This window comes from Oryctolagus cuniculus, chromosome 5 (genome assembly GCF_964237555.1).
Source record: "Oryctolagus cuniculus chromosome 5, mOryCun1.1, whole genome shotgun sequence".
NCBI lineage: Eukaryota > Metazoa > Chordata > Mammalia > Lagomorpha > Leporidae > Oryctolagus > Oryctolagus cuniculus.
Window position 1 is genome coordinate 54,765,131 of NC_091436.1, and position 15,363 is coordinate 54,780,493.

At 39.1% G+C, this 15,363-nt stretch overlaps 1 protein-coding gene and 1 long non-coding RNA gene across 4 annotated transcripts in view; one reads left to right on the forward strand and one right to left on the reverse strand.

Annotated features, from left to right (window-relative positions):
• Positions 1-15,363, reverse strand: part of DSE (dermatan sulfate epimerase) — a 73,974-nt gene that overhangs the window by 34,134 nt on the left and 24,477 nt on the right. For all 3 annotated transcript variants that reach the window (XM_008263398.4, XM_002714917.5, XM_070074620.1), the window contains exon 2: positions 6,730-7,198. In XM_008263398.4, coding sequence (XP_008261620.1) covers positions 6,730-7,145 — 416 coding nt within the window. In that variant the 5' untranslated portion in view covers positions 7,146-7,198. The remainder of the gene's footprint in view (positions 1-6,729; positions 7,199-15,363) is intronic.
• LOC127493158 (uncharacterized) overlaps positions 9,669-15,363 on the forward strand; it is a 56,112-nt gene continuing 50,417 nt past the window's right edge. The window contains exons 1-2 of the long non-coding RNA XR_007923202.2: positions 9,669-9,994; positions 10,354-10,422. This is a non-coding gene — a long non-coding RNA (uncharacterized lncRNA). The remainder of the gene's footprint in view (positions 9,995-10,353; positions 10,423-15,363) is intronic.

Consider the following 15,363-nt stretch of genomic DNA (forward strand, 5'->3'; position numbering starts at 1 on the left):
TGGCTCATACAATGGAGGAGCCAAGATGCCAGCAAAGATGTGCCCCCAAAGACCATTATGCTAAACCCATGGGAGGGTGGGGCTGTAATTTAAGACAAAAGTCCTGAATAGCCTGTTGCTCAGAAATGCATATTAGATAACTCTATGCCATTAACTAGAGCTTGAACCAAAAAATCCTGCTACAATCCTATCTTGAATTTCTTTTGAATGTGTCCATCTCTCCAATTATTAAGGGAAATATGGTGAACTTAATTATACCTTTCTTAAATGATTCATGATCTTTCTTTTCCCATAGTGAGCTTATTTTTTCTTCTGTTTGTTTTAGCTCTAGAAGATCACTGTAAGAACTTACTAAGGCATTTCATGGCAAGTTCATGGCAACCCAACTATCATGGACTTTGTTGAGACACACAATATATAAAGAGGCTGCCTGATGAAAATGCAGTCATTTCTGGAGTGGGCATTTGGTCTGATGGTTTAAGTCACCAGTTAACACCCATGTCCCATGTTAGGGTCCTGGGTCAATATCCAGCTCCAATCTTGACTCCAGCCTCCTGCTAATGCAGACCTTGGGAGGCAGTGATGGTAACTCAACTAATTGGATTCTTGGTATCCACATGGGAGACCTAATTTGGTTTTCTGGTTCCTGGCTTTGGCCCCAGTCTTGTTGGGGGCCAATGTGGACATGTGTAATGACCCTGTAGTTGAGAGCTCGCTCGCTCTCTTTCTCTCTCTTTCTCTCTGTGACTCTCTGTCTTCTCCAGCTGGCTCTCAAATAAATGAATGGAAGAGACCTGGTTTTGTTTTCTGGTTCCTGGTTGGCCCCAGTCTTGTTGGGGGCCACTGTGGACACCTTAGGAGCAAACCAATAGCTGAGAGCTCTCTCTCTCCTCCCTCTGTGACTCTCTTTCTGTCCTCTCCCTCTGGCTCTCAAATAAATGAATGGAAAAGAATAAAAAACAATTGTAGTCATTTTAATTTTTTACACATGCAGAATTTTACTGAAAGTTTAAGCTAGACTAGAACAAAAAGGAGGCATGGTCTACTAGGGGTGGAGAATGTCCAGCCTGTGAGCAGTATATGGCCCATGAAATCATGTGGTCTGGCCCTGCCAAGGACACTGCAGGTGGGAATTCAATAAATTCAATGAATCTATAGCAGACTAATTTTAAAACTGATAATTGTGCAAGACCTGAGATTGATATTATAAATATCAAAATGGTCCTTGGCAGAACAAAATGTACCCCACCTCAAACCATAAGTCCGTCTCCTCCAAGCCCATCCTCCACATCCCATCCAGGTTTTAATGACCTCTACCTTGGAAATCCTGCACTGAGGATATATCCATGAGCATGACAGGCACAGCCTCACTCTCAGTGAGCCTGGGATAAGAGACAGCACCATGCCACTCACCACACAGGCACTGCAAGGATTTTTATGAGAATGTTGTGAGAGTTACTCATAAAAATCCAGCAGAAATTTCTTTCTGATCATTGAGCTAAGAGTAGTATTTCTACAGAGTTAACTGATCTGTTTTTTGTTTTTTGTTGTTGTTGTTTTTTTGTTTTTAATTTTTTGACAGGCAGAGTGGACAGTGAGAGAGAGACAGAGACAGAGAGAAAGGTCTTCCTTTGCCGTTGGTTCACCCTCCAATGGCTGCCGCGGCCGGCGCACCCCGCTGATCCGATGGCAGGAGCCAGGTGCTTATCCTGGTCTCCCATGGGGTGCAGGGCCCAAGCACCTGGGCCATCCTCCACTGTACTCCCTGGCCACAGCAGAGAGCTGGCCTGGAAGAGGGGCAACCGGGACAGAATCCAGCACCCTGACCGGGACTAGAACCCAGTGTGCCAGCGCCGCAAAGTGGAGGATTAGCCTAGTGAGCCGCGGTGCCGACTATGATCTGTTTTTTTTTTTAAACATCCATATTGACTAAATCTACTTCCACTGGTGTTAAAAAAAAATACTTTGGGTCCACTTGTGGCCCATTCACGGTGTGTATAGTGTATAAGACACATTTCAGCAATCATCTTATCCATTCAGTCAACATCCCAGCCATTTTTCCCCTCTTTTCTTGTTAGCAGCTATTTCTAACTTGAATCTTATATTTTATGTTTCTCTAATCTTTTTCAGAGAAAATATAGTAGAAATAAGCACAAGTAAGTCTATAAAATATGAAGATACTTCAAAAAATTGTGGAAAGTACAATTAAAATATAATGTACATTTTCAGTAAAATTTCTGAAGACACATCATTTATATACATATTTGAAAATTCTAGGAAAATAGAATATGTGCCAACTCCCCAAATTCATCATAAAAATTGATTTTTGAAAAAATGCTTTTAAAATCTCTACTAAGCACTGGTTTTTTTTCCCTATCTTGAAATTAAAGCTTTTGAAGAAAAATAATTGATAGAGAATTCTTAGTTATTTGGAATCCAACTTATTTTTTTAACTGTGTAGGTGGTAAATGCAGAAAATATTCATTTATCTGTGAGGACAGGCCTATGTGCCAACTGGCTTACACAGAGCCTGCTGTAATGACTAGGTGATATTATATGAAACAATTAATTCGCTTAAAGTGCAATACACTGCATTTTCAATTGTTACCAGCCCTGGATTTACGGTCTTAGTTCACTAAGTTTCCTAAAACTGATTGTATGTTAAGTTCTAGTCAAGTTTCTACATAAGACATGGCTAGCTATAACTGAAATCCTAACTCTCATGTGGACAAGATCTTTAGGGGGGAAAAGGGCTTACATTTCAAACAATGAAAATAATTTGTCAATATATTAGATTAAAATAATGTGTTTTAAAAGTTGACTTTTAGAAGCAGGCACACATTTTCTATTACTTTACTCTGGTTAACAGTGTGGGAACATTAGCAGAAGGGAAAAGAACAAAGGAGAGAGCTTCTGCAAGAGGATGTGGGCACCTCTGCAAAGGCAGATAATAGCGCACAGATCGGTTTCATTTTTCTGTGGTGCCCAGAGACAAATACAATTACCATGCTTGCTGTTATTTTTTAATCACTGCCATCATCATCAATCTATCCAGATTTCCTTTCTACTTTGTAGTATCCTAGATGGGTATAGTTAGATACTCAAAGCTTCCATTTAACTTTTGTTTCACAAAGTCCAAAGATTTTTCAGAAAACCTAGAGATGTGAACTTTAAGCTCTTTATTTACTAAATACTCAAGTGAAATGAGCCCCAACAGTAAATCCGTATGCGTGTAAACCTCACATGTACTTTTATTTACCAGACAAAAGATACATCACTGTTACTTTCCTCCAAGCCTCGTTCACTGGTATGACTCTTGTATTCATAAAGAAAGGGCCCAGGGGAGCATTGCTGAAAGTTTTGATGGAACAAAGCCAAAAGGAAACTTTTATGAGTTAAACAGATGCTCTAGATTTGAGAGCAAGTTGAACATAATTGTTTTTGATAACTTAAAATCCGGTTGAAAAAAAACAATATAGTAGAATGTCTTTTTCTAGTTCGATTACCTCTGCTTAAATTGCTCAATTAAATTATATATCCTCACTATGTACAAAGAAGTGTATTTTGAGTGTTGTCATAGTCTTAGGACATTGTTTGCGTATATTTGATTTCAGAAAGAAAAATTGAGTCAATTATGTTCAACCAGAAATCTAAGTGAAATTTTAAGAATTTAGGGGTTGAATACAGTCAAGTTTAAAAAGTAAAGGGGAGAGGGAGTGGGAAAGGGGAGGATGGCGGGTGGGAGGGACGTTATGGTGGGGAAGCCATTGTAATCCATAAGCTGTACTTTGGAAATTTATATTCATTAAATAAAAGTTAAAAAAATTTTTTTCCATGTTAAAAAGCATAGCATGTAAAAAAGTACCTGCAAAGACAAAATGTTCAAACAGCTTTACTTTATATTTCAAGATCACTTCTGGAACAAGAAATCGGACATAAAGATAAATTCTCAATTTCTAATTTTCAGTTATTCAGCTCTAGTGAATCACAGACTGGTTTTTGAGTTACTGAATGGAATGGAGTTACACCTACTTTCACCAATATTGCCATAAAGAAAGTACTAATCCTTTAGTAAATTTTTAGATATCTCCAAAGATCAGTATATCTGAACTTACAGAAACTATATGAAAATCAAAAATTTAAAGTTTTTTTTCTTCTTTTATCATAGGAGTCTAATCCTCTTTAATGACAGTACTCATTCATTCATATTTATAAACCTGAATGTTGTATATTATAATAAAATTCACTAGTCTTGTACAATCCTCTTAATGATACTGTATTTGTGCTTAAAAAAAAGAAAGACAAGAAAAGAAAAGAAAAAAAAAAGGAAAAGCAAAGAAAAATAAAACCTCCTCGGGGCCAGTGTTGTGGTAGAGCGGGTAAAGTTGCCTCTTGCAATGGCAATATCCAGTATGGGTGCTACTCCACTCCTGATTCAGCTCCCTGTTAATGGCCTGGGAAAAAGCAATAGAAGATGCTCCAAGTGTTTGGTCCCCTACCACCTAAGTGGTAGACCCAAATAAAGCTTCTGGCTTTGGCCCTGGCCCTGGCCCTGGCCCAGCCCCAGCTGTTGCAACCATCTGGTGAGCGAATCAGTGGATAGAAGATCTTACTCTGTGTGTGTCTCTCCCTTTCTCTCTGTAACTCTTTCAAAAATAAATAAATAAATCTTTAAAAAAATGGTACTTCAAAGTCAGTTACTCTTTTGTGAGATGAAATAGGTGGGTTTTTATAGAAATTATCTCTCTGGAACATTTTCATCAATATCTTAATCTGGCAAAATCACTTAATTATCTAAAACAAAGACTTTAAAAGAGAATGTACCCTTAAAAAGGACAAGGTTTTTTTTTTTAAATAATGTAAGTATCAGTGCCATTTTAACTAATTGCATGTCAAGTGAGTTATTGTAATATCTGATAATAATCATGTAGTTCAAGTATCAGATAAGTTTTCTCACATCTCTTACTTGCCTTCTTGGTGTCAGGAACAGAATAAGATCATTCCATATGAGTCAAAGTCAGAAACTACTAAATACAATACTTATAGCTAGGCTTTAAAATAAATCAAATAGGGACTGGCATTGTGGCATAATAGGTAAAGTTACCACTTGTGATGCTGGCAGTCCATATGGGTGCTGGTTCCTGTCCCTGCTGCTCTATTTCCAATCCAGTTTCCTGCTGATGGCCTGGAAAACCAGTGGAGGATGACCCAAGTGCTTGGGCCCCTCCTGCCCACATAGGAGATGCACAGGAAGCCACTGGCTCCTGGTGCCTGGCCCAGACCCTTGCAACCACCTGGGGAGCGAACCAGAAAGGAGGAGGATCTATCTCTCTGTCTCTCCTTATCTCTCTGTAACTCGACTTTCAGAGTTACACAGAGAGGTAAGAGACAGAAAAGGAGAGGCACTCTTCCATCTGCTGGTTCACTCCCAAAATGGTTGCAACGACCAGAGCTAGCCGATCCAAAGCCAGGAACCAGGAGCTTCTTCCAGGTCTCCCACATGTGTGCAGGGTCCCAAAGATGTGGGCCATCTTCCACTGCTTTCTTTCCCAGGCACATTAGCAAGGAGCTGGATTGGAAGTGGAGCAGCCAGGAATGGAACCAGTGCTCATATGTGATGCCAGCACTGCAGGCCACCAGGGCTTTAACCTGCTGCACCACAGCACCGGCCAATAAATCTTAAAAAATAAATATAAATAAATAAATAAATAAGCCAAATAAAAGGTTTTAAAATGACTTTATATTCTTAACAGTAAGTCTAAACAATGAATTCTAATATGGATTTAATGCCAATGCTTCCACAGTATTTCATGAAGAAATTCCAGAAATGTATCGGGAAGCTTACAAACATCCTTCACCTCTGTGACATAAAAGATGCAATTCATCACAGCACTAAATGCATTCAATTTTTCTAAGCATTTAAAAATGAGCTTTCTCCAGACCTATGAGAAGTGTCAGCTTACACAATTTTAAGAGTATTTCATATTATTTGTACATTTTTCTAGTGCAATTGAACATGAATGCATATTAAAACACAGTTTAAGTAAAAATATTGGCCAGATCTTTACTGAAATGAATTCACCTCATGTCTTTTTGGAAGTAGACAGAAATATTAATTCTAAACAAAGTAAAATTAAGGTAATAAAGAGTGAAAAGACAAAGTTTGTTCTTGAACCATAAACTTCTGAAAGTAAATTATTGCATACTTAGAATTCCTCACACAATTACATAGGTTTGGGTTCTTCTGGTTATTGGACAGGATCTTGTTGATAAACCCACAGTCTATTCCATCACATTGACTTTTAGCTCCTTATTGTTATAAAATGCAAATAAATCTTAATTGGCTGAAATCTCTTGCTAACAAAAAGTTTTAACTGCTTGGAAGAGTCAATCAAAACCTTACAGGTTATGATAATGTTCAATAAGGGGAAAGAATTCTTAGCAATCAGGATGATAATGCTGTTTATTCAATTCAGCAAATTATTTTTTCTTTGGCTAGGCTTCATCTAAGTATTTTCCTTCTAACTAAACAGGGATGTTACTAGGTATTTTCAAACTATGGGTCATTCATCAGCCACTGGCAACACAAATAATGAGTAATACCTCCATCATATGAAAGTGTAGATAAAAATCTAGCCTCTGGAATTTCATCTGAACATGGATTCATTTATTGAAATTGCAGAGCTAATGCACATTTAATACAGTAAGAAGAAAAAGACAAAAATCTACCAACTAGGCTGCGCTGCCATCCTCTCCATGTAGTCTTTGGCCATGTCTCGGGCTTCGATGTTCTCAGGATACAGCACACAGAACATTGCCAAGGCACCCAAGTTGTTTCCATAAATTTCATTCCAGCGGGCACTGTAGTCCTTGGGATCCCAGGGAGGTAGGTACTCCAATGGACTGGACAGCATGGTGTGCACGGCTTCTATGATTCGGGCTGCAATGTGCTCGTGGGAGCTGGCAGCCCTCAGCTGGAGCTCTGCCACCTCTGCCCTGGAGAAATACAGCATTGGGTGGCTGTCATAGTTGGCATTCGTGAAGGGAATCATGACTTCTGGGTTCTCATCAGTGATGTAGGCTGACACAAAGCCAAGCAAATATATGAAAAACACACTGGGAGCCCCCCGTGTGTGAGTCCTCATCGTGGCATCAGATCTCCAAATCTCCAAGGCAGCCAAACCATCTTCGAAAGATCCTACATGAGATAAAAGAATAAAAGCACATGTCAGCCAAAGGAACATGATGTAAGTGAAAACATATGACAAGCAGGACCACACTCTCCAGAAAAAGGACTAAATATTGCAAAAAAAAAAAAAAAGCTTTCATATTTAGATTTTGAAAACACTACAAAAATTTAAACTAGAAAGAAATTTAAAACCTAGTAAGCTGATTTTGTAGAACTAAATTCATTAGAATTGTATTCATCAAGAAAACAGAACTCTGGATACAGGCAAACAGCATAATATTTGTTCAAGTAGGGAAGAAAAAAATCTCCTTGGTATTTTTCTTACATATTATGCAGTAAGTTTAGATTTTATAATTTTTTTAGACATTAACATATAAACCACAATAACCAAAAGCTGGTGGTGAATTGTCGTCTGGGAATCTCGGTAGACATTAAGAAAAAAAAAAAACAGAAAACCATGTATCTCTTAAATCAGCTTCCTTCACCCTAATTTCTCACTTCTTCCTACATTTTCCATTCTGAACCAGAGGTTAGGAGCAAGATATCTATGAGAACGTCAATAAACAAAATATTATGAATAAGGCTAACTATCCTCTTGTGGGAGAAGACAGTGGAAACAGAGCAGATAAAGGCAAGGTAAACATCTGCCAATCCTGTCCATTCCCTGGGCTCACATTAGCAAGCACGCAGAGGAGATCAGACATAAGGCCACTGGCACTAGAAACTGACATGCCTTCAATCAGAAAGTAAAATCCCAGAATTAAAGGGCAGAAATAACATCTGTGCATTTCTCCTTTTTTATTTGAAACTACTGTCTACTTTTTCATTTTGCATATGGGATTTTGGTGTCATTCAGTAAGAAATTTAAAACCCAGCTCACATATTTTCTTAACTACTTGACTTTATTAAAAGCCCTTTCTTCAGTGGCAGATTTGTGCACCAGTTAAAAGAATGTCTTTCAAATGTTAAGAACACACACACACACACACACACAGAAAAAAAGAAGAAAAAAAAAAAAAAGAAACCTCAGCCTGGTCCATGTTCCACATCTGGGATAAAGCAGGCACAAAATCCCCCAGAGGAAAGTCAGGGAATTCTTAAAATTCTTAAGAGGGGAAAGGTTAGAGAAAGCAGACCAGAAAAAGACAGTTTTATGTAAATAATGAACAGTGGTTTTCAATTATTAAAAGGAGAAGCCGATGGTGAAAAATCAACCTCCCAAGCTGAACACAAACTATTTTTCCAAGGAAAAACTGCCTCATAACTTTCAAAAGAAAGACTAAGAATTTTACACAGACTGAATATCAATCCACATACTCAACTTGTGTTTCCAACAGAGAAGTCAATATGGCATCTTTTGCAGATGCTACCGCATTTTCCAAATGAGACTTAGACTATAGAGTGTACACATGAAACTCAAAGGCTGATTTTATAAAACCTTTCATATTTATTTCAGGAACAGAACTTCTAAGAAATAAAATTTTTAATACAGCCATGCTAAATAAAACATATAAAATAGAAATAACTCTTGGACTCTGCTGGTGTTAAGTCTAGCACCCAAAGCTTCAAGCCGACTGGTTGGATCCGTCAAGGTCAGAGATCCAGCCAAAAGAAACAGTCTTCTGAGGTTATGCCTGAGGAGGGGTGTGGTTTCTGGCAACACAGAGAAGTGGCTGGGACTGAAGTAATGCTCAGTCCCCTCAGGCGTTTATTTCTTGTTCCTTTCAGAGAACAATACTGCTAACAATTAAATAATAAAAATTTTTAAAAGCCTCAGATTGCATGCTGTCATTAATGCAATCAGCATGGTGGGGATGTTAGGCACCCAGGGCAAGGAGAAGTTGGAAGCTTCTCCTTTGGTTGACCCCCAACGTATACAATTGAAAAATCTTCCCTCAACTATTGGCTTTTGAATGTGTGGGAGCTTAAGTTATAGGTATAGGAAGTGGCTTGGGTTATGAGGGTATGAGTAAGAAGATATGTGGAGACCAGAATTTTTCCATCTCAGATTCTCTACAAACATCCCCTACACGTAAAAGCTTAAGGCTGATTTCATTTTCTTCCTCTTTTATGCAAACCACCCCCATACCCAGGCATGGAGCCACTGAAGGAGCCACTGAGGGCTGTCCCAAGGGCTCTTCACGCTGTGGGGTCTACATGTCCAACCTGACAAAACTCACACATGATCCCAGCCACTTCTGCCATCTTGCTTCCAATCACATAGGGCTGCCTGAGTATATCTGAACAAAAAGAGTTGATCGTGAAACACAGAGCCTCATTAAGGTGGTGTTTTGGGAATGATGCCATCTCAATATGCCAACTGTTATTGAAGGTTCCCCAGTTATTAGCTCAAATTCATATGAGGGTGTTGGAGCAGCAAGGCACTTAGATTTCAGATTCTATTGGAATACCATGTGGACCAACGCGGAACCCACAGAAATTCTGCAAACAATCATTATGATTGCTTGAGGAGACAGAACTCTGGCTTTGCCCCATGCCCCACTCTATCTCCAGCCCCCATGCTTTCCTGGCTATGAAGACCTTTGTTAATCTACCAAAGAGTTTGCTCCTGTGTCTGGCACTACTGTACCACAATAGACTGATTATCCATCATGCCACACACAAAGTGGGAACCATGGCTTCCTCTGTGCACCATGGAGCTTAGTACTGAATCTGGCACACAAGAGGTAGCTCATAGACACTGGCTGCACCAACTGAATGAACCCTTGGAATTAGGAGCCAGTAAAGTTGATCTCATCACCAAAATGAAAAGGGGAAACCTTGTTTTTCTTATTTGAACCCAAGGTAAGTTTGAAATTTTCCAGAAAATAAATTTTAGCTAGAACATAAATAAAATAAAACACTTATGAAATGGTATACTTCAGTATGGAAGGAAGGAAGGAAGGGAGGGAGGGAGGGAGGGAGGGAGGGAGGGAGGGAGGAAGGAAGGAAGGAAGGAAGGAAGGAAGGAAGGAAGGAAGGAAGGAAGGAAGGAAGGAAGGAAAAGAAAAGTAAACTTAACCAAAATTGAATACAAACTTTCTTTAGGCTAATTACCTAAGGGCAGACATAATTCCTACCAATCATTTTAAATCTGTCTAGAAAACTCCTACAAAAAAACTGTTTCAAGCCTTTTAATTTCCTCCTTTGACCTTCTACCCTAGGCACTCTACCTGGTCTATCAAGAGAAGAGCTAAATTAAATGAAAGAAGCATTTCTCAAGATAATTGTAGGTATGCTATAAATGGACCAGTTTTAATGCTAATTTTATGTTCTTAAGAAGTTCAATGTGCTATGAAAACTGTAACTATCACATCAAACCTGAGGTTTCAACAGATAAATAATGTCTGTTCAATTACATTCAAATGTAAAATAATGATAAAAAGTAGATACAGCAAAAACTGCTGAAAGTGGTGCCTGGGTAACTATGATTTGGGAAACGCTGAAAATGCTTGATCAAACAACAGGTGTTAAAAGATAATGAGTTTGGGGCCGGTGCTGTGGCGTAGCAGGTAAAGCTGCTGCCTGCGGTACCAGTATCCCCTATGGGCGCCAGTTCAAGTCCCAGATGCTCCACTTCTGATCCAGCTCTCTGGTATGGCCTGGGAAAGCAATGGAGGATGGCTCAAGTCCTTGGGCCCCTGCACCAGCATGGGAGACCTGGAAGAAGCTCCTGGCTTCAGATCAGTCCAGCTCCAGCTGTTGCCACCATTTGGTGAGTGAACCAGCGAATAGAAGACTCTCTCTCTCTCTTTCTCTCTCTCTCTCTCTTTCTCTGCTCTGCCTCTATGTAACTCTGCCTTTCAAATCAATAAATAAATCTTTTTTAAAAAGTTATTTAAGAAAAAAGCTAATGAGTTTATCAAACAGATCAAACCCAATCTTCCAACTCCCCCACCAAGAAACAAATGTGCACACACATATGTAAACACACACACACAACTTTCTTGCCTTGTTCCTTGGAGAAATAAGTCTGAATTTTGAGATGTGTGTAGATGATCTTTCAAACTATTCACCCCCTGGTTCACTGTGTTCTAGAAATAACTGTACTTGACCTAGTTCAAGAGCATGGCACTTTCAACATGGCAAAATCACCAGCTACACTCAGCATCCAACTATAGTACATAGTTTATCCTTAATTAAATTCTCAGGATGTTTTTTGTATGACCCTATTGAGCCTCATTTGTCCTCCAATTCTCTTTCCTCTTCTTCTCCACTCTAGAATACCAACTTTCAAAATCTAGTCTTCCTTCCCATTCTGTCTCACTCTGCACAACTTGGATAGTAAAACATTCCTAAATTTCTTACTTATCCAATCGATACAGCATAGTCATACAGAAATCACTTTATTACTACAAGATAATTCAGATTGCAATTTGGTTATCTGGCTGTATGCCGTCATATGTCTGCAGCAGTCAAGTATCACTTTATATTTAGGCAGTTATAGATTTTCACAAAGCAATGACAAGTCCAAATTATTTTTAATTATGAGTACAATAATCCACTATACATATTTCAATTGCTGACAGAGAGAAACTTTGTTATGGTCCTTAATGTTTCTCATGTATTTGATCATTTACTTTACATGAAATTAACATGGCAAAACAGTATTGTTTTTATCAGAGTAAATTTCAGAGGCAGAATCAGAACTCAAATCTCCTACATTCTAAGCCAAGGTTCTTTCCTGTAACCAAACCAATTTTTAAGAGCATTCAACAACAGTGTAAGTTCCATTTTTGTCACCTATACTGAATACTAAACTAGTACATAGAGTTTCAAAAACAGATATGGGTTTTCAAATGGTTTAGGACTGTTTACAGAATGAAACACATGATAGTTCAAAAAGTCTTTCAATTCCTCAGGCTTTCAGATATATAGAAAGTAGAAGGATGGAAGAGAAAACTCACTCTGTTAAAGTAAAACATGTCCCAAATCAAGATGAATTATAATCCTCTTATGAGCCAAATCTAATGGCCACAACATAATGACTAACAGTATGGCACATGGAGGTAGACAGACATGAGACTGAATCCCAGCTCTGTTGTCCACTGGTTTGATTAACTGGCTTCCATTTTCAAAGCCTCCATTCTCTCATTTATTCATAAAATGTTACCTACTCCAAAAGATAACTAAACACACTTAGCACAGACTCTGACATGAATTAAGAGTTCAATGATGATTTATTTTTAGTAAAAGGGAAGAAGTTTCATATTTGTTAAGACTACATTAACTATTTATAAAATATTTTATGTGAAAGAAATTAAATCTTTATACTTTATAGGCAAACAGCAAAAATGAGAACCAGAGAGTCTACATGACTAAGGCAAGGTCATGGTCCTGTTGGCCGAAATGGGGACACAATGCTCCTGACTTTTCTGTACATCATTCACAGGAAACTCATCATTCACTGGAGAGGACATCATGTGACCCTTGACATTGTTCTAGTATTTTTTCGAGGTTTTTCCCCAAAGCAAAGAATAACAGATTAAATAAACAATTATCTGAGCTCCATTACTTCCCAAGCCAATAATTGATCCATCAAAGGTGACTGCCTCTTACTTTATTTTTTAAAAAGGATCACAAAGACAGCAAGGCTGGGAAACACCACCTTTTCCTGGGAAGCTGTTTGTCAGTAATGTGTTAATATTATGGAAAGAGGATGGTCACAGCACTGTGGCACAGCCGGTAAAGCCACAACCTGCAGAGCCAGCATTCCATATGGGTGCAGGTTAAAGTCCAGGCTGCTCCACTTCCGATGCATCTCTCTGCTATGGCCTGGGAAAGCAGTGGAGGATGGCTCAAGTCCTTGGGCCCTGCACTCGTGTGGGAGACCTGGAGGAAGCTCTTGGCTCCTGGCTTCGGATTGGTGCAGCTCCAGATTCGGATTGGCCACTGCTGCCATCTGGGGAGTGAACCAGCAGATGGATGACCTCTTTCTCTTTCTCTCTCTCTCTCTCTCTGTGACTCTGCCTTTCAAATAAATAAATAAATCTTTTAAAAAAAAATATTATGGAAGGGGGTCCATGAATACTCAGGAGACATCTGCTGCTATTTCCAGAGACAAAGAGTTAATCTCAGTCCAGGAATCATACAAAAAGGCAAAAGAGAAAATGAAATGGTCATCCTAACATCTTGGCTACATCACTGTCATCAGTACATCAGCTGATCGCTCCAGAATATGATGTTAGCTATTAGTAATCAAGTAAATATCTACCCTTCATAGACAAAAAACTGAATTTCAGCATTTTCATTTATGATAAATGCAGCTAACAAGCATAGTAAGAAATACTTTCTGGTCTTGCAAAAAACTGGCAAAGGAAGTAGAATTGCTAGCTAACTGGTAAAAAAGAAACGAATCAGAACAAAGACAGCAGGAAGGGGTCTGAGTTCAAAGTTACTCAACCAGTCAAGATCGCTGGCATAACCATACTCGTCATAGATGTCCTCAGGGTATCATGAAAGACACACTTTTAAGAATCAAGTCAGGGGCCAGCGCTATGGAGCAGTGGGTAAAGCCATCGTGTGCAGTGCCAGGCTCCTATAAGAGTGCCGGTTCAAGTCCCAGCTGCTCCACTTCCAATATAGCTCTCTGCTATGGCCTGGGAAAGCAGTGGAAGATGGCACAAGTCCTTGGACCTGGAAGAAGCTCCTGACTCCTGGCTTCAGATCGGCTCAGCTCTGGTCATTGTAGCCATCTGGGGAATGAACCAGGGGATGGAAGACCCCCTCCCCCTCCCTCTCTCTCTGCCTCTCTGTAACTCTGCCTTTCAAATAAAATAAATAGATTTTTAAAAAAGAATCAAATTGTAATCATATTTAGAAAAGAAGAACAAAATGTAAATCCCCTACATCTCTTACCATCATAGCCATCAAACTCAGCCAAAGAGTAACTGCTCCAGTTTACCCAACCCAATGAAATGACCCAGAAATTAGTTCAATTTTCAGGACAGTTAAATGCCTCCTGCACTAGGACTGCTGTGCTCCTATCCATGAAAAGGCTGTAACAGGCAGACCAGACAGCTGAATGCCCCTGACACTGCACTTTCTTCCTTGGAAAATGTGCAGACACTGCAGAAGTCTGGCACTGCCACTCTTTCTTGCTCATGCTCATGCTTCCACTGAATTCCAAGTCCCCTCCCTCTTTAAGTCTCCAGTAAAGTTTTTAGGCAAATCCTTATGGGATGAGAGGATGAACAGATCCTGGACAGAGCTGCACATTTCCTTCTCTGACCCATTTTAAACCTCAAAGAAGCCTATTTCCAAAGTGCTTGCGGAACCTCTTGCTGTGGTCTCATTTACACTTACCACTTCACCATTTCCACATAGTTTAACTCACAGACTACATATTTTAAAAGTTATTACTTTTCTCTTTCTATTTATTAAATGTATAGTTAGTAAAGTCTTATATTTCCTTGATAAATTTTTATAGTTAGGTAAATCTAATCTTATTCTTAAACATATCAAATCATAACACAGATGGCCTTTGTACTACATAATCATTCTCTAAAATTTTACTCCCTGATATGTAAAGCCTATAGATTTAGGCAAAAGAAAGAAAATCGTATAAGCCAAGATCAAAATCAAAGATCCTTTTACTAAGCCTTTATTATTTCCCTATTTAGGAGTAAAAAGAAAAATATCTCCTAAAGAAGTCATTTCCAAAAATCCACAACATGAAATGATAGCATGGGGAACTCTCAAGAATTTACACACCACTGAGAAGTAATTACAACCCTGAACCCACACAGCAAAACCACACCATGGATAATAATGATGTTCACTATCTTCACATTCAACATTAGGGAAACTTTAGGTTACATTTTTAAGTTTAGCTGTTTAGTCAAAGAACATTCCAACAATTGTCCCTGAGAGGTTTTTATGAAGATACTACATTTTCTCACGATACAATCTGAAGCCCACATTCCTCCTTCTTCTTCTTCTTCTTCTTCTTCTTCTTCTTCTTCTTCTTCTTCTTCTTCTTCTTCTTTTTTAATTTTTGACAGACAAAGTGGACAGTGAGAGAGAGAGACAGAGAGAAAGGTTTTCCTTTTGCCGTTGGTTCACCCTCCAATGGCCGCCCCGGCCAGCGCACTGTGGCTGGCGCATCACGCTGATCCGAAACCAGGAGCCAGGTGCTTCTCCTGGTCTCCCATGGGGTGCAGGGCCCAAGCACT